The sequence below is a fragment of the Carassius auratus genome, chromosome 30 (assembly GCF_003368295.1).
Source record: "Carassius auratus strain Wakin chromosome 30, ASM336829v1, whole genome shotgun sequence".
Lineage (NCBI taxonomy): Eukaryota > Metazoa > Chordata > Actinopteri > Cypriniformes > Cyprinidae > Carassius > Carassius auratus.
Window position 1 is genome coordinate 10864207 of NC_039272.1, and position 17014 is coordinate 10881220.

General features: G+C 36.4%; 4 protein-coding genes across 8 annotated transcripts in view; 1 reads left to right on the top strand and 3 right to left on the bottom strand.

Moving 5' to 3' along the window:
• The window catches only part of rtkna (rhotekin a), a 64268-nt gene extending 62689 nt beyond the window's left edge, over nt 1–1579 (bottom strand). The window contains exons 1-2 of one of the 3 annotated variants that reach the window (XM_026211327.1): nt 1312–1545; nt 1145–1237 (exon numbers count right to left, since the gene is read on the bottom strand). In XM_026211327.1, the coding sequence (XP_026067112.1) occupies nt 1145–1198 (54 nt within the window). In that variant the 5' untranslated portion in view covers nt 1199–1237; nt 1312–1545. Of the gene's footprint in view, nt 1–1144 lie in introns of all 3 variants that reach the window. The other 2 variants (XM_026211325.1, XM_026211329.1) reach the window with 2 other exon arrangements.
• A 3793-nt stretch (nt 1580–5372) lies between these two features.
• Nucleotides 5373–8030, bottom strand: LOC113049192 (survival motor neuron protein 1-like). 3 transcript variants are annotated; one of them, XM_026211331.1, is made up of 8 exons: nt 7879–8030; nt 7526–7597; nt 7317–7436; nt 7031–7228; nt 6078–6239; nt 5862–5936; nt 5638–5748; nt 5373–5540 (listed from the first exon to the last, which is right to left on the bottom strand). In XM_026211331.1, exons 1-8 carry the CDS (start codon nt 7924–7926, stop codon nt 5499–5501), a joined length of 828 nt encoding a protein of 275 aa, XP_026067116.1. In that variant the 5' UTR covers nt 7927–8030; the 3' UTR covers nt 5373–5498. The 3 variants fall into 3 exon arrangements, with proteins under 3 accessions (XP_026067116.1, XP_026067118.1, XP_026067117.1); XM_026211333.1 differs by lacking the exon at nt 7526–7597 and having other exon boundaries at nt 7879–8023; XM_026211332.1 differs by lacking the exon at nt 7526–7597 and having other exon boundaries at nt 7317–7464; nt 7879–8022.
• A 775-nt stretch (nt 8031–8805) lies between these two features.
• On the top strand, nt 8806–9809 carry hspb11 (heat shock protein, alpha-crystallin-related, b11). Its single transcript, XM_026211335.1, has 5 exons — nt 8806–9083; nt 9199–9305; nt 9388–9456; nt 9530–9573; nt 9664–9809. Exons 1-5 carry the CDS (start codon nt 8992–8994, stop codon nt 9754–9756), a joined length of 405 nt encoding a protein of 134 aa, XP_026067120.1. The 5' UTR covers nt 8806–8991; the 3' UTR covers nt 9757–9809.
• Nucleotides 9810–10534: 725 nt separating this feature from the next.
• LOC113049193 (methylcrotonoyl-CoA carboxylase beta chain, mitochondrial-like) lies at nt 10535–16997 on the bottom strand. The gene is made up of 17 exons (XM_026211334.1): nt 16728–16997; nt 16037–16103; nt 15841–15925; nt 15643–15744; nt 15410–15537; nt 15202–15314; nt 13354–13467; nt 13203–13267; nt 13017–13116; nt 12846–12941; nt 12693–12765; nt 12524–12600; nt 11888–11954; nt 11584–11740; nt 11350–11464; nt 11158–11243; nt 10535–10781 (listed from the first exon to the last, which is right to left on the bottom strand). The coding sequence occupies exons 1-17, from the start codon at nt 16863–16865 to the stop codon at nt 10664–10666; spliced, it is 1701 nt and encodes a 566-aa protein (XP_026067119.1). The 5' UTR covers nt 16866–16997; the 3' UTR covers nt 10535–10663.
• Between the last annotated feature and the right edge of the window lie 17 nt (nt 16998–17014).

The window sequence follows — 17014 nt, forward strand, 5'->3', positions numbered from 1 at the left end:
TTAACTGCAGTGTTTGATAAGATCATGTTTACTTGAGGACAATAACAAATAAGCATGTCAGAAATTATAAGAAAGGAGAAATATATACTGAAACATCTGTGCAAAGCTTTTGGAAATTCAGTCTTTCTGTTTATGTTTGTTTCACACATTAAATAAATAAATAAATAAAACATTTAGACCGATTTTGAAGAAAATGTTGTTTTAATGATTTAAGATGTCAAGTGGTGTAACCATCAAGCTAATTCGTATAAAAGATATATCAATTGTTTTAAGTTAACATATTTTCAAGGTAGAAAGCAAGGGCAGTGCTGGATAAGACGTGCTTACATACAAATTGTAGTTCATTACCAATTCGAAATTACATGCCAAAAATTTAAATTCATAACAATCAATTACATTACACATTTCAGGTAATATAATCAGACTACTTCGATTACGTAATCTAGATGACGTGAAATTGTTTCTTACCAAGCACTGAGTTATTTTTTTACTTCTTTATTTTTCTTACAAAATTATTTAATATTATTGCATTCTTATGCCTTTTCGAAATAAATAAATATATAAAAAATAAATATATATATAACTTTATTATTTTGAATTAATTTATTTTTTAATTCAACAAACTTGACACTCAGTCTTGGATCAAGTCATAGGGGTTCAAAATGTACAAAATAACTTCCTGTATGTTGCATTGCGCAAGACTTATCATCTGAAATTTTTACTGTACGTTTTTTTTTTTTTTTTTTAACTATAGAAGACTGTGCCAAACTGCTTATGCCAAGATGATTTCAACTTTCTTTTTTACACTCCAAGGACAGTTACACCACCTAGACACTTTTTACTTAAAGCCTCATAAGCCACCAATCCGGACAATACAAAGCATCACGTCATTCAACCATTATGTAATTTATTCTGTTTGTATGTACGTTAATCAACAGATTACGTCTTCGTACACTGCATGTCGTATTTCGTATACTATCATCAATAAAAATAAATTAATTAATTAATACAAATTAGAAAAAACGTGATTTAATATAACACCCCAAAATAAATACCATTAATAATGTAAAACAGAGTACACTTAGCAGAGTTCCTAGAGTCCAGCTGAGCCTCTGGACCGAGTGATGAGCGGGGCTTCACTTACCTGCGGGGTTTCCATGAAAACACTTTGTCTGAACTTTCCACGGCGGATCTCCATCTCCAGCGCGGAGCCCCGAGCGATAGTCGCTCTCGCGGTCTGATTTCGACAAAACATTTGCGACTTTTAACTTGACCCCTCACTCCCGAAAAACGCTGTTTATTCTCACAGACCTGAGACCAAGCAGCAGTTTGGTTTGGAGACGCTCCACGCTGTCACAGTCACGTTCATGTAAATCAAGTGACCTCTCTCCTCTCTTACAAAACTACAACAGCAGAACGGATACAGTAACACTACTCTACTGCTCTCACCAGTTTAATCTCGCATCAACAAAGCGTGCGATTGAATTCTCAGAGCAGATGAGCTCGGACTTACTTTCCGAGATGATGAGCCAAGTAAAATAGCGTCCTCTGTTGGCGGTATGTCGACTTCTTCATAGTGAACCGGTTGAACAAGTTTACCAAATCGAATTGAATCGTTTGAAACGATTCGCGTCTCCAATACGCATTAATCCAAAAAAGACTTAAGCTGTTAACTTTTTTAATTTGACAGACACTCCATCTGAGCTAAAACAAACCAATATCCTAGAGTAATTAATTTACTCAAACAGTACACTCACTGAACTGCTGTGGAGAGAGAACTGAATGAACCCCGAGCAGAGTCAGATAAGGAACGAACACGCCCACTGCTGGAACACGCCCACCGATGCAACCGGTTCTTGACTCGAGAACAAGAACCAGTTGCACCGGGTTTCGGGTCACCAGTACACTGAACCGAAAACCGTTTCTTGAGATGAACCGATGAACTGATGATACTTCGCACTTTATATACTTTACTATACCAGATACTTTATATCTGGTGACCACAGATATAAAAAAGTAAACGTATAGATTGTGTCTGAATTTTACTCAAGTATCTAGGCCAAAAGCTAATTTAGTGAAGGCCTGAAAAGATTCCCAATTTGGTTAAATAGCCTACAACAATTTTCAATTGAAAATTTAGAATAGCTTTAGAACAGCTTTAAATCTTAAGTCAATCTTTAGTATTTCAAATTTTTTGTTTTTTCAAACTTTAGGCTACTCTTCTAATTATCCTTTATAATTCTTCATCTTCTTTGTTATAAGGCATACTCTCTCTCTCTCTCTCTCTCTCTCTCTCTCTCTCTCTCTATATATATATATATATATATATATATATATATATATATATATATATATATATATATAAATAATTAAAGGGATAGTTCAGCCAAAAATCATAATTATATTATTAATAACTCACCCTGATGTCGTTCCAAACCCGTAAGACCTCCATTTCTCTTCGGAACACAGTTTAAGATATTTTAGATTTAGTCCGAGAGCTCTCAGTCTCTCCATTGAAACTGTGTGAATGGTCTACTGTCCATGTCCAGTTAGAATATTTTGAAGCATCGAAAATGCATTTTGGTCCAAAAATAGCAAAAACTACGACTTTATTCAGCCTTGTCTTCTCTTCCGTGTCTGTTGTAAGACAGTTCAAAACAAAGCAGTTTTTGATATCCGGTTCGCGAACGAATCATTCGATGTAACCGGATATTTTTGAACCAGTTCACCAAATCTAACTGAATCGTTTTAAACTGTTCGCGTCTCCAATACGCATTAATCCACAAATGACTTAAGCTGTTTTTAAACTGTTTTAAAACTGTTTTCTTAAACTTTTTAAAGAAAAAGTACATTGACTAAACTGCTGTGAAGAGAGAACTAAAGATAAATGACTCGTTCATGAGTCAAGAACCGGTTGCTGCGGTTTTCAGATCACCAGTAGTTCTTTCGGACAGTTGCATTCAATAAACCAGTTGAAGAAAACGGTTCACCGTTTCTTTTGCGCTCGACGTAATGGCATCATTGGTGATGATTGCCCTTGATTCAAGCCTTCGGTTTACCCGCGCTCATAACATTAGCACAGAATCAGTTCAGAATCACTCACCAAAAGAATCAGTTCGGTTCAGATGCTCTGTGTGTCGGTCTGCTTCACGCTGAATCACACATGCGCAGTATCATCAGCTCCTCGGTTCTCGAATCGGACGCGTCTGACAGAAATGGTTCTTGACTCGTGAAAGAGTCATTATCTGGCTCTGCTCAGTGTTCATCTTCAGTTCTCTCTTCACATCAGTTCAGTCAGTGTACTGTTTGAGTAAATGAATTACTCCGGGATATTGGTTTGTTTTAATTCAGAGGGAGAGTCAGCCACATTAAAAAAGTAAACAGCTTAAGTCATTTGTGGATTAATGCTTATTGGAGACGCGAACCGTTTAAAACGATTCAGTTCAATTTGGTGAACTGGTTGAAAAAGATTCTGTTACATCGAATGATTCGTTCGTGAACCGGATATCACAAACTGCTTTGTTTTGAACTCACTCACAACAGACACAGAAGAGAAGACAATGCTGAATAAAGTCATAGTTTTTGCTATTTTTGGACCAAAATGTATTTTCGATGCTTAAAAAATTCTAACGGACCCTCTGATGTCACATGGACTACTTTGATGATGTTTTTCTTACCTTTCTGGACATGGACAGTATACCGTACACACAGCTTCAATGGAGGGACTGAGAGCTCTCGGACTAAATCTAAAATATCTTAAACTGTGTTCCGAAGATGATCGGAGGTCTCACTGGTTTGGAACGACATCAGGGTGAGTTATTAATAATATAATTATGATTTTTGGGTGAACTATCCCTTTAAGTGACAATATCACACCAAATGCTGCCACCTTGTGTTTAGCAATAAACATATGTGATCATTTAACTTGAGAGGCCAATGTTTTTAATTTTTATAAATATAAAAAACAAGAAAATCTAATTTCTTAATGTAGTATTATGTTATGGTTTGTCATCAAATATGTTGCTACTGTGATCAATTTACATTTTTCAGATGGTGTCCTCAATGGTTTAACAAATAATTGCAGTCAGTATGAAGTATTGATGTTATCTTGACTTTTTAGATGATATTACAACTGAGATGGGGGAAAAGCATGATAGATCATCTGACAAGAAAGGGGTAAAAAAGAAGAAAAAAAAGGAAGGAAGTTTCATGGCAGTGAAAGAGATTTTAATAAGATACATTATTTAAGTGAAAAAGTATGGCGCAGATGTCAATAGTTCAATATTTATCTTTAGTAAGATGTTGCTTGCACTTTACAAATATCCAGACAAGTAAAACAAGTATGACCATCACAGAAGCTGGAGAATATCCGGGGAGGTTGAAGGTGAGCTCTTAAATTGCATTTTCATACAGTGTTTTAATTCTCATGTCCTTCTATGAACTCATGCCATGATCATGTTTTTATTGGCAGGTTGAGAAAAGATACCATGAAGAACTTTTTAGAGCATAATGGAAGAAATCTGCTGCATCATATGAAAAAAAATCAGTTTGATGTACTGATGTATATATAGTTTCTCTGAAACAGTATGGACAAACAAGAAGATTGATTGCACAGCTATGCTAATCTTTCTGAATTTTCTTTCCTGTTTGTGTCTCAGGTGCTCATGCCAAGGTTACCAAACACTGCACCAGATACAACTTTGGTCCAGCTTCACACATGGCAATCGCTAGCTGCAACTTGACAAAAATATTAATCAATTGAGAAGGAGATCATCAGTCCTCTAAGATGGATTTCACATGAGGCAAACCATTCAAAACTAAAGCCCATACCAGATATGGCAAGGAGGAAGAGTTTGTTTAATGAGATGCCAACTTACACAAGTCCCCCAGTGTTGTACATTCATTATACAAATGCCCACATAGTGTTAAGTGTTTTAATTTGCATGTAATTCCCATGTCTAGATATCACATTTTTTAAAAGAAGGTTTCCTCATTTACTCAGGTGTGAAACATTGTGAACCCTGGTTCTTTAAAAGAAAAACAAGAAATAGCTTTATTTTTAAATCTTTATCTTAATTTAATAATGTTAAAACATCTAAAGCATGTACCAGCCACTTATAGAACAAGTTAGCACATTTACAATACGTTTCACCCAATTACAATTTAAATGGGCTGGTTGAAATAATAAAGCCCTAATACTGTGACCTTGAAATCTTTTTGACTTCATCCATATCAATGACATTTAGCAAATTAATGAAATCAGAATGAAATGCAATTTTGTAATGCTTGATAATGATCCCAAAATGATTTGTAATAAAATTAAGTGTTAATACAAATACACACACACACACACACACACACACACACTTTGGAAAAAAAGCACAATTACTTTTATTTATTTATTTACAAACAATACAAAATAGAAATCGGAATCAAGCCTGCTGCAGAATCACATTCATATTCCACTCTAAATGGAAAAAAGTAATAGTGAATCTAAATCAGAAATTCGCCGCAGCCTCTCTACGACCTTGTTTTAAACCCTGTGAATGAGACAAGAGTTTAAGTTTAAAACAAACAAAGTAGGTGCAGAAGACAACACTTGTGAATGACAAGAAGTAACAAATAGTAAAACTGTACCAAATAGTATCCCGTGTGATAGCCACTCATGTACCAGGAAATAAGCATACTGCCCAAAGCCTCATCATCCTCTAAAGAGTCTGGACTCATTGGTGGAGGTGGTGGGATCATCTGGGCCAACAATAAATTCATATTTTAGTTAATTTTGCCCCATTAAAGCTGTGTTTGTAAATGCCTTTACTAGATCACTTTTTTATATAAGAACATTTCCAGCTGCTTCTTACTGGAGGACCGGGTGGAATCATTGGAGGCCATCCAGGGAAGAAAGCTCCAGGACCTTCTGATCGTCTGCCATCCATCTGGAGAGAACAATGTCTTAGTATTTTGTGTGGTGCAATATAAAAACAACTTATCTGACAAGCTAGCGAATCGCTTTGCAATGTTAAATACTGCATTTCAAAACAAGAAAAGACTGTGCCATAGAGATGTTAAATATTCACTTTTTGGAAGTGAGGTCCTGGTGGGGGTCCAGGTGGAAAACCAGGAACCCATGATGGAGGCCCCATGGGAGATCTGTCTTTAGGTTTGTGCTTCTGATGGCCAGACTGCTGCGGAGTGAAAGATCGATCGCTCTCCTCTGTTGAAGACTCAGTCTCTCTGACCTGAAATTAGACAAGTGAACAACAAATGTTATACAACTGCATTATTAAAGAAATAGAAAATTTGCTTCATTTTTTTTCAACTCCAGGCAATCCAAGATGTAGATTCTATATGCTTCTTTATCAAAACGGATTTGGAGAAATAAACATTACTTGCTCATCAATGGATCCTCTGGGTGCCGTCAAAATGGGAGTCTAAATTGGTGATTAAAACACCACAATAATCCACAACATCTATAATCTGTAACATCTTGTTACGTGAAAAGTTGTATGCTTGCAATAACTACAGTAAAAAAATTTTATTAAAACCTATATTAGGAGAGAACTATGCACAGAACAAGCAAAAACAATTCTAAACAATTATGTTGGTAGACTACAGTAAGAGAGGAACGGGAGATTTCCGTTTTTCTCTTTTCTGCTTTTTCACTGGAAGAACCAGTACCATGGATTATGTTTTTGGCCAGAGATGAAGGTTTGAAGTTGAAACACCTAACTGATTAATTACTTTCTTACAAACATGCAGCTTTTCACTTAACAAGATGTTAATTGATGGACTATTTTTATCAGTTGTTTGGACTCTCATTCTGACGGCACCCATTCGCTGCAGAGGGTCCACTGGCGAGCAAGTGACATAATAGTACATTTCTCAAATTATCTTCCAACGAATAAACAAAATTATCTACATGTAGGATGGCATGCATGTTGGTAATTTCAGAAAATTGTCATTTGTGATTGTGAACTATTCCTTAAACCCCTCAAAGGACTAATTAAAACCAGTGTCACATTCTACACACATCTGCCGTTTTCTGTGTGTCTTCATCCAAATCTGAAGCCTCTGTCAGAAGGTCACATAGGTTCTGCTCTTCCTCATTACCATAATCAGTATAAAAGACCACACAAGTGCCCTTCTCCTGATCGATTGAGGAAATCGTGGCTGCATACAAGCTTCCATCTTCAGACCAGAACGCGTAACAGGAGTCCCCGACTTGCCACTATAAAAGACATTTCAGTTCATCTGCATCGGACAGTTTTATTTGGATAGTCCAAATCAACTCAAATACTCAAACCATTAATGTTTACCTCTTTATCAGGTGCTGCGTTACATCTTTTTCTGCTTTTACTCTTTTTGTTGTTTTTCCGCTTCTTCCCGGGGTTTTCTTTTTTGTGTGGCGTCACATTGCCCTCTCCTTTCAGTGCATTCTTGTGAGTAAAGAAGGAGCAGAGGTTACTGTAGAAGCAAAATAAACTGCAATGTATCAACTATCTCATCTTTTTAAAATCATTATTACCTTGAACGACGCAACCGCTTTATCATATGCTTTAATTAAAGCTGTATCATCCCAAATGTCAGAATCATCGCTCTGAAGAGAAGGAAGAGATAACTGACCACTGAACTGGATGATTTATACTAACGTTACATATTTCTCAGACGTCGTTACTCCAACTGACTTTAAAACCGAATCCACAAAGCAAAATAATCACGAACTAGACATGTTGAACTTTTAATGTGCAGCCAACATATGCTAGCTAACGAGCAACAACAACCTGTTATATTTAACGTTACTCAAATCTAAAATAACGTAGCTAGCGTAACGTAGTTAAATCTAACATCTTTGGCTCACTTAAATGGTTCAATACTCACTTGATCCGTCCCACGACGAAATACGATTTCCTCTGCACCATTTGCCATGGTGATTTTATATTTAAAACGGTATTATTTATCAAGTGCAACGTGCGCACCAATGTACGCCAGCTGCTGATGACGCTCAAATCATGCGACACTAGCGAATGCCATGCCCGATTCCTGAATGAATTGTTCTTTTGATTCGAATCTTTTCAACAAATGGATCTGAAAACCATAGACATCATATATGATGTGACGTCTATGCTGAAAACGGTGTGAACGATTCGTTCGGGATGTGTGTGTGTGTGTGTATGTATGTATGTATGTCTGTCTATCTATCTATCTAGCTATCTATCTATCTATCTATCTATCTATCTATCTATATATATATATATATATATATATATATATATATATATATATATATATATATATATACAGGTGCATCTGAACAAATTAGAATATAATGGAACAATGTTTTATTTTTTTGTCATTTAATTTAAAAAAACAAACTTATTTTTAATTCTGATGATTATGACTTACAGCTAATAGGAAAATCAGTCTCTCAAAAAATTATTGTATTTTCTCAAAGATCAATCAATTTTTTTTTACAAAACAGAAATGTATATATATGGTTTCAAAAGTTCGATTCCTAACGAGAACCGTTAAGTGTTTTATTACTTCATATTAATGTATAAACACGAAACAATTCGTTTTCATTAATATCATATACAATGTGCAAAAACTTAAAAAAAAAAACAGTAAAATGTAAATCAATGCGATAGTACATTTCTAAATTACTTAATGTTTCGGAACTTCGTTAATCACGGCTGCAATACACTAGCTAGGATACATGCCATTAATAAACAGACATGCATATCGTAGATGACTGGGTCAGGGATAACAGGAGATAATGCGATGAACGCGAAGTAAACAACGATGCGTCATTAAAAAAATGAATATTGAGTATTAAAAACCGGTTCTTTGAAACAAACTGTTCAAATGAACCGATTCGAGGAAATGAATCGGCTGCGACACATCGGGTTTACCTGTTGCTTAGCAACTCAGATTTCATCTGCGTGAAAATTCCTCCCTCAGCACATTTCTACATGTAAATATCTAACATCCACAATGCTGGACGCTGCTTTAAGTTCATACGGAGCACAGGTCGTGCTGGCTACATCGAGCGATGAGAATCACCCACCGGAGAACATCATCGACGGGTCTGTAGATTGCTAAACGCTGGAAGAAGAGCTAGCTAGCTAACCTAGCTAATGTCAAAACACTTAACAAATGTGTTTTGCTATAACTGATGTATTTATCTATTAATTTCTATAGAAAAACAGAGACTTTCTGGATTTCAACTGGCATGTTTCCCCAAGAGTTTATTATCCGCTTCCCGGACAATATGAAGATTTTCACTGTCTCTATTCAAAGTTATAACAGTAAGTCAAAAGCACAAGTATCCTTATGCAACGCTGTCAGTTTTTAATATGGTAATGCCTTTACTTTCACATTTTATTTAAGTTAAAAGGCTGAGAATAGAAAAAGGCACATCAGACGATGCTGATAAATTTGAAACGGTTGCAGACACCGGTGAGTGAAACTACTATTATTTTCCATTCACTGATCATTTGAGCGTCATTCACGTGAATATTGTTTGTTTCAGAGTTTGAGCACACAGAGAGCAGCCTACAGGCTAATGACATTTCTGTAAGTTATATTTCATCGATATTAAACCTCAGATACAGTAAGACACTTAAAACAGAGTTCTTACCTTTTTCCCCTTTCTTTTCTCTTCAGGTAAATGTATTAAATACAACACACTTACGGTTTCTCATACTGTCTGGATATGATCACTTTGTCTCTGTTCACAAAGTTAGTGTACAATCATGAGATGATCTCCATCTGTCATGCCTTTTTTATAAACTCACATGAGGAGTAACCAAAGTAGATCACTGTTCAGTTTTCTCAAATACACTTTCTCCTAATTTCTATTGTTTAATATGTAAGTCTCCTCCACTGTTGATGACTATAAAATATTCAAAATTAATTAAATAAAATTGAAATAAAACAGAGATATTACACAGAAAATGACAAATGTTATCCTGGCAGCTAATTGAAATACGGTAAAACAAGTTGAAGTAAAAAAATTACAAAAAACCTTAACAAAAAAAGAAAAACAGAAACATTGAAGAACAAAAATCCATTTGAAATACTAAAACCTAAACTAAAATGAAAATGGCCTAACAAATGATATGGTTTAGTTCAAATTTAGTTTGAAGCATCTTAATGTAACAATACCGTTGACTTTGAAATATTGACGGTGTGGATTGAATCATGGAAACAAATTTCCAGCCAGTTTGTCCCACATGAGGAATGTGATGAAGCTCTAAAGTGTAACAGTGGCCAATGGAAATTTGGAAATTAAAAAGTGTTCTTGGTATTTGAGCAGTGCATTCATATAAGCACATATTCATTTGTTAAAGTACCATGGTTTGTTTAAAAAAAAAACTCTAGAGGTATGCTTACGATGATTCTTCTTTTTAAAAATGTAGAAAACTTCAGATGTTTATGTTTATGTTCTTACACCAAACAACATTTTGTGATGATTTACTGTCTTGTGTATGAAAGATACAAAACAACCAGAAACTTATGAAACACAACGCTCGGACTGGTTTGACATATTTTACTGTTGTTTTCAAACATACAAAGACAAAACAAGTATATAAAGTTAGTGTGTACTACAAATACTCAAGTAAATTGATTTAATTAAAAATGTATTCTCTTTACACAACCAGATTTACATTCTGAAGACACCGAAGTGTGTTTTCTGTGTGAGAGCGTTGAGAGCAGCACTCAGACTCAAGCCTAGGACCAGTCGAGTGTCAGCAGGGTCAATGATTCCATCGTCCCACAATCTGAGTAGTAAAAGTCCAAAAGAAGTGAAAATTAGAAATTACACTGGGAGGGAAGTAGTTGTATAAAAAAAAAAAAAAAAAAAAAAAAAAAAAACTTTTCTTGATCTATAAATATTAAGCTGCACAATGGTTTTCAATATTAATTAATAATATACTGTAAGAAATATTTATTAATAAATCAGCATATTAGAATGATTTCTAAAGGATTATGACACTTAAGAAAAATACAAATATTGGAGAGGATTAGAGACTTCTTTCAGAAACATTACAAAAATATTACTGAGCCCAAAATGTGAAAACAGTAGTGTATTACACATTAAAGCAAAACAAAATAAAATAAAAATCCACATATCACAGGCATTTTTTAACTAGGTACCTGGCGCTGGAATAATATGGGTTTCCCTCCTCCTCAAAGCGTTTGATAATTGGCTCTTTCATTGCAGCTTCCTGCTCTGCAGTAAACTGTAAATTAACCAAAAATGTTACAAGTCAGATGAAAAAAATTATTTCCCGAGCCCTAGAAAAGATTAATAAATGCAGTAAATTTGCTTTGTTTTTCAGTTCGTACCTCTTTTCCTTCCCTGGCTTTTTGATCCTTAGTTATGGTGGCCAGCACTGTGGCTGCCTGCTCTCCTCCCATCACAGAGATGCGGGAATTAGGCCACATGTACAGGAACCTGGGGCTGTGAGGTGCACACACAGATTTTTGAATGAGGTCAATTGTCAATTGAAATACTTGAGCAAGTTTTTAGTGTTGTACCTTTGAGTAGCCAAGTTCAAATAAGTTTATAATAAAGCTTACCCATATGCTCTGCCGCACATGCCATAGTTCCCCGCACCATACGATCCTCCAATGATGACAGTAATCTTAGGCACATTGGCACAGGCCACAGCAGTCACCATTTTAGCTCCATCTTTAGCTATACCTCCAGCCTCGTACTCCCTGCCAACCATGAAGCCTGATAAAAAGAGACAGCCACTTAAAGATGTTAATGGCAGCAGCAATTTCACTAGTCACACATGAATGATTTAGTCCTGACTCAATCAGTATCAGCCCTGCATTCTAACACTAAATATAAACATTCAGATCAAGCATAAATACTGACCTGTAATATTTTGAAGAAAGAGCAGTGGAATGTTTCTCTGACAGCAAAGCTCAATGAAATGAGTTCCCTATAAAATACATTAAAAAAAGATTTTAAACAAAAGAGTTTTTAACAATCATTAGTATACACTTTCACTGTATGGAAAAAAAGCTTCATGGAAGATGCTACCAACCAATAATTTTGGTTTAATAGTAGATTATGAATTTTCATTTTTATGTGTATTATCTGAGCCAAAGTTACAAGAATAAAGTTGTAGCAATATGATAATTAATATTTTGAGAAAACAGTCAATATTATGAGAACATATTCATAGCAATATGAGAATAAAGTCAAAATATTGAGGATAAAGTCATAAACAAATATTTTGATAAAGTTGAAATTAAAGTTGACTTTATTCTCTTAATTTTGACTCTCAAAATATTACAACTTTAGATTTTTCCCATTTTTTAATGTGCCACTAAGACACTGTCATAGACCGTAGATTGCAACTTTAGGTTAAGTTATGAATTGAAGTAAAATAGAATATATTTAATTTTGTTCTACTTTTAAATTCTCGATATTTCTTCACACTGCACTGGAAGTTGACTGATGAGCTTAAAGCATTAAAGGATAGAACAATGACCAGGAGATGCTCACCTTCTTTGCAGATTCTGAAAACAGCACACCATTATTGCCAATAATTCCCACAGGATAACCAAATATCCGTGCGAAACCTTGAAACCAAACGAAGAAAGCCAGAACAACGCATGTAAGAAATCTTTTTTGAAATTCAAATGCAAAAAGATGTTTATTGAAAAACATCCACCTGTGACGAGTGTGTCTCCATAGAAGGCCTTGAATTCATCGAACTTACTGCCATCAACAATACGAGCAATAACCTGAAATTGATAATAACTTCTGTCTGTTGAGCCAGCATTTCAATAGGCTTGTATTCCAGTGATCAAACTGTGACCATTACCTCTCGAATGTCGAAGTTGCGTTTGAGGTTGTCCCCCACAATACCATAAAGCTCATCGGCAGGAAACAGTGGAGCCTCGGGAGCTTCAACAGTGACCTAATGAGCAGTGGACAAGTTCAAGAAGATCAAGTCATGAAACATCTCTGTGAAGATGAGCAGCTGTGTCCTCACATCAAGATTCTTCTTGTAGTTCAGGCTTCGTACAGCTTTGCGTGCAAGATGAAGGGCGTGATTATCATCCAGGGCATAATGATCAGTTACACCCGACTTTCTGAGAGGAGAAAAACGTTGAAAAGTATATTAGTACCATCAAGCTCAAAACAAGCATTTATATGAACATACAGGTGTTTCTCTAACCTGCAGTGAAGGTCTGCACCTCCCAGGTCTTCAGCAGACACCTCTTCTCCTGTAGCAGCTTTTACCTGTTGAATACAGAGTGGGACATTTACCATTGATGAACAGTGAACGAGCAGTGACAAAACATGCCCCTTAAGACATTAACACATACCAACGGTGGACCACCCAGAAAAATGGTCCCTTGTTTGCGTACTATGATGCTCTCATCAGCCATCGCAGGCACATAGGCGCCTCCTGCTGTACAGGAGCCCATCACAACAGCAATCTGAAACATATCAGGTACAGTTGATCCACCATGATGAATCAGCAATGATATGTCAATTACCAAACATTATTTATATTCATTTGTATCTATATAGTCATAGATGGCTTTTATTAAGGGTTCTCAAACTTTGTTTTTCCAACATAATTAAGCTGAATGGATGATTAAGACACTGATTTTCAGAATAGTTTATTTTTTTATTAAAAGAAACTGGGAGTCTTTATAAATTAAAGGGGGGGGGGTGAAATGCTATTTCATGCATACTGAGATTTTTACACTGTTAAACAGTTGGATTCCCAAAACAAAGTTTCAAAAATTAAGTTGTACGTTTGAAGGAGTATTTCTGTTCCAAAAATACTCCTTCCGGATTGTCACAAGTTTCTGAATTTTTTTCGAGTATGGCTCTGTGTGACGTTAGATGGAGTGGAATTTCCTTATATGGGTCCTAAGGCACATCTGCCGGAAGAGCGCCGCGCTCCCGTATAGCACAGCACTGAGAGCACAACAGACATTCACTGATCAGAGCGAGAGCGTCGCGAAATGTCACAAAAGGAGAGTGTTTTTGGTTGTCAGGGCAAGACAACCCTGCACAGACTACAAAAGAAAAAAACGGCATTAAGGGACCAGTGGATGGAGTTTATTTTTACAGAGCATCAACGGAGTTGTGCAAGTGTTTGTGTTTGTTCCCTGCATTTCGAAGATGCTTGTTTTACAAACAAGGCCCAGTTTGACGACAGATTTGCGTATCGTTTATTTCTTAAGGATAATGCAGTCCCAACGAAAAAGGGTCACGATCGTGTGTTGGAACCGCAGGCGGTGAGTAAAACTGCTTAAAATATCTCTGCCTCCTTGTCCGAACTCGGGTTCGGTCCAGGCAAGTGAACCAAGTGTTAAAGCACGCTAACAGTGTCAAGGTCCAGAAAAGTATGAAAAGCATCATCAGAATATTCCATCTGCCATCAGTGGTTTAATCGTAATGTTATGGAGTGACAATAATACTTTTTGTAAAAATGTAGAGAATACTTTATTATATAGTTAGAAACAGCGCATCCTTGTGGCGCAGCTCATGCAGAAGAGCATACGCAGCACGGTGATATGGAGAGACACAGAGGAGACTGTTGACAAAGAAATTGTTGAATAAAGTAGTTAATTTTGTTTTATTCACATACAAAAATTATTCTTTCTTAGCTAACTAAGCTTTCACGGGTCTGGAACAACTAGGGTTATGCCGGATCTTTATCATATTTTCATGTAGCGATCATTTGCAAATGCTTTTATCATGGTATACGATATTGAAATTTAGTTTGGGTTTTTACGAGACTGGTACCATATCGATACTTTTTTTTTTGTTTTCTTCGCTTAGAAAATGTGTTCCCATCGCCTCATATAACCAAGATTGCACTTGGTTTGATGGCAGATTTTTTTCATACTTTTCTGGACCTTGACACTGTTATTTACTTGGCAGTCTATGGGACAGTCTCAAGCCTCACAGTTTTCATCCAAAATATCTAAAAATGTGTTCTGAAGAGTAACAAAGCTTTTACAGGTTTGGAACAACATGGGGGTAAGTGATGAATGACAAAAAAAATCATTTCGGGGTGGAGTATACCTTTAAACATCATTACATCTTGACTTTTTGTGTTTTTAGTGCAATGAATTTTTTTTCTAAGAAATATTAAGATATCCGATGTCACACCCCTGGTTAGGAACCACTGGCGTATATGAAAACAAAAGGACCTGTGCAATTCCCTCTGAGGAAAGGCGAGCCTGGTTGAAGAAGATGCGTCCAAAGTGATCTCTGTCTGGGAACACATCCGCCTGTCTGGGTAAATTGGCTCCTCCAGAATCCACTAGAGAAAAACAGATCAGAGATAGAATATTAAATATAAGTATTAGTAGGAAAATGTTATTTGACACAGAATATGAACCCTCTGAGAGAACTCACCCAGATATATGCATGGTAGATGGTTTTGCTGTCCAATCTCTTGGGCGCGCAAGTGCTTCTTCACAGTGACCGGATAATAGGTTCCACCTTTGACAGTAGCATCATTCGCAACTATAATACATTCCACCCTGTGAGGTGCACAGACATGGTGTTATGAACTATAAACATCTGTAGATTATTAACAGATGTAACAATGCATAGGCTACGTATGGATTGTATTGTATGCTGCTCACCCTGACACCCGACCAATACCAGTGATTATTCCTCCAGCAGGAACCTCCTCACTACCATATAACTGATAGCCAGCAAACTGGGAGAACTCAAGAAATGGAGACCTGGATTCACACAAAGAAAAAAGTTCAGTGTGAATAGACAGCAACATTTCAAATCACAACATTTTTTTTATTTTTTATTTTTAAAATAAAAATTACCCAGGGTCCAACAGTCTATCGATGCGTTCCCGAGGCAGGAGCTTTCCTCTGGATGTGTGTAGGTTTCTTGCTTTTTCTCCACCTCCTTTGAAAGTGACAATATTGTGTAGAGTCAGGAAATGTGCTAATGCTGCCACCCATATGTAAAATTCATTCACTTTGTTTAGGAGAATCAAATTAAATTGAACTGGCTCACCAAGTTTAATCTTCTCTGCTCTGTCCTTCAATTCATTCACCAGCGCTTGCATCCGCTCATAATTTTCCTACAATATGGAAGATTTGGAAGGTCAATAACCATATTCAGAGTTTATTATATAAACAACTAGCCCCTGACTAAAGTCCTAAATATGATTCAAGCCTCACCAGACTCCGTTTATGGAGTTGACAAACACACACACACACACACACACACACATATATATATATATTGTATATTACTCATGTACCAAGAACAGTAACATGTGTGACCTTGGCAAACTCATAGAAAAAAACAATTTATATTGTTTTCAAATATTTGATAAAGAGCAAAAAACTAAACGTAACGTTATATAAAAGAGTAATTTGTATTAAACCCTTATAGTGGTCATATCTGATTGATATCAAAATGAAACTGACATTTCAAAAACAGTCGTCTCAAGTATCATTGACCGTTAGTGGTGCAAACAAGTTTCCTCCTCTAATGTATGTGTATTATATTTTAGCTATTTCACGCCTCTTTAAATACTGACGCAGGCATTAAAAACTAAGAGAAGGTATATTTTTTTAACTGTTGTTGTGCATGTAACAGTCAGTACACAAGGACACGACACGCACGGCTGCCGAAGCAGATGAACCCCACTGCCGGATGGCTGCAAGAGCTTGAGTCCGAGGCTTCACTCGCGGCCTACCTGAAAGACCGGGGACTGTGAATCGGGCTGCGAGCCCACTGTTGCCACTTTGTCCGCATGATATAACCTGGAAACTGCAGCATTTACACTCCTGCTCCGAATGAGAGAAACCACCGGTCTAACATAGTGCAGAATCATGGTTCATCCTCTAACTCACAGGTCTAAGGACGAACTCTTGCAACGTCCCCTGCCCTGACCTCACTGCTTCAGTCAGACAGTAAACGGTTAACGTTGAAGGTTAGCTCCCCTTTCCTTAAAGTATAGGTCTCTGCAGGAAAGTAATGGGA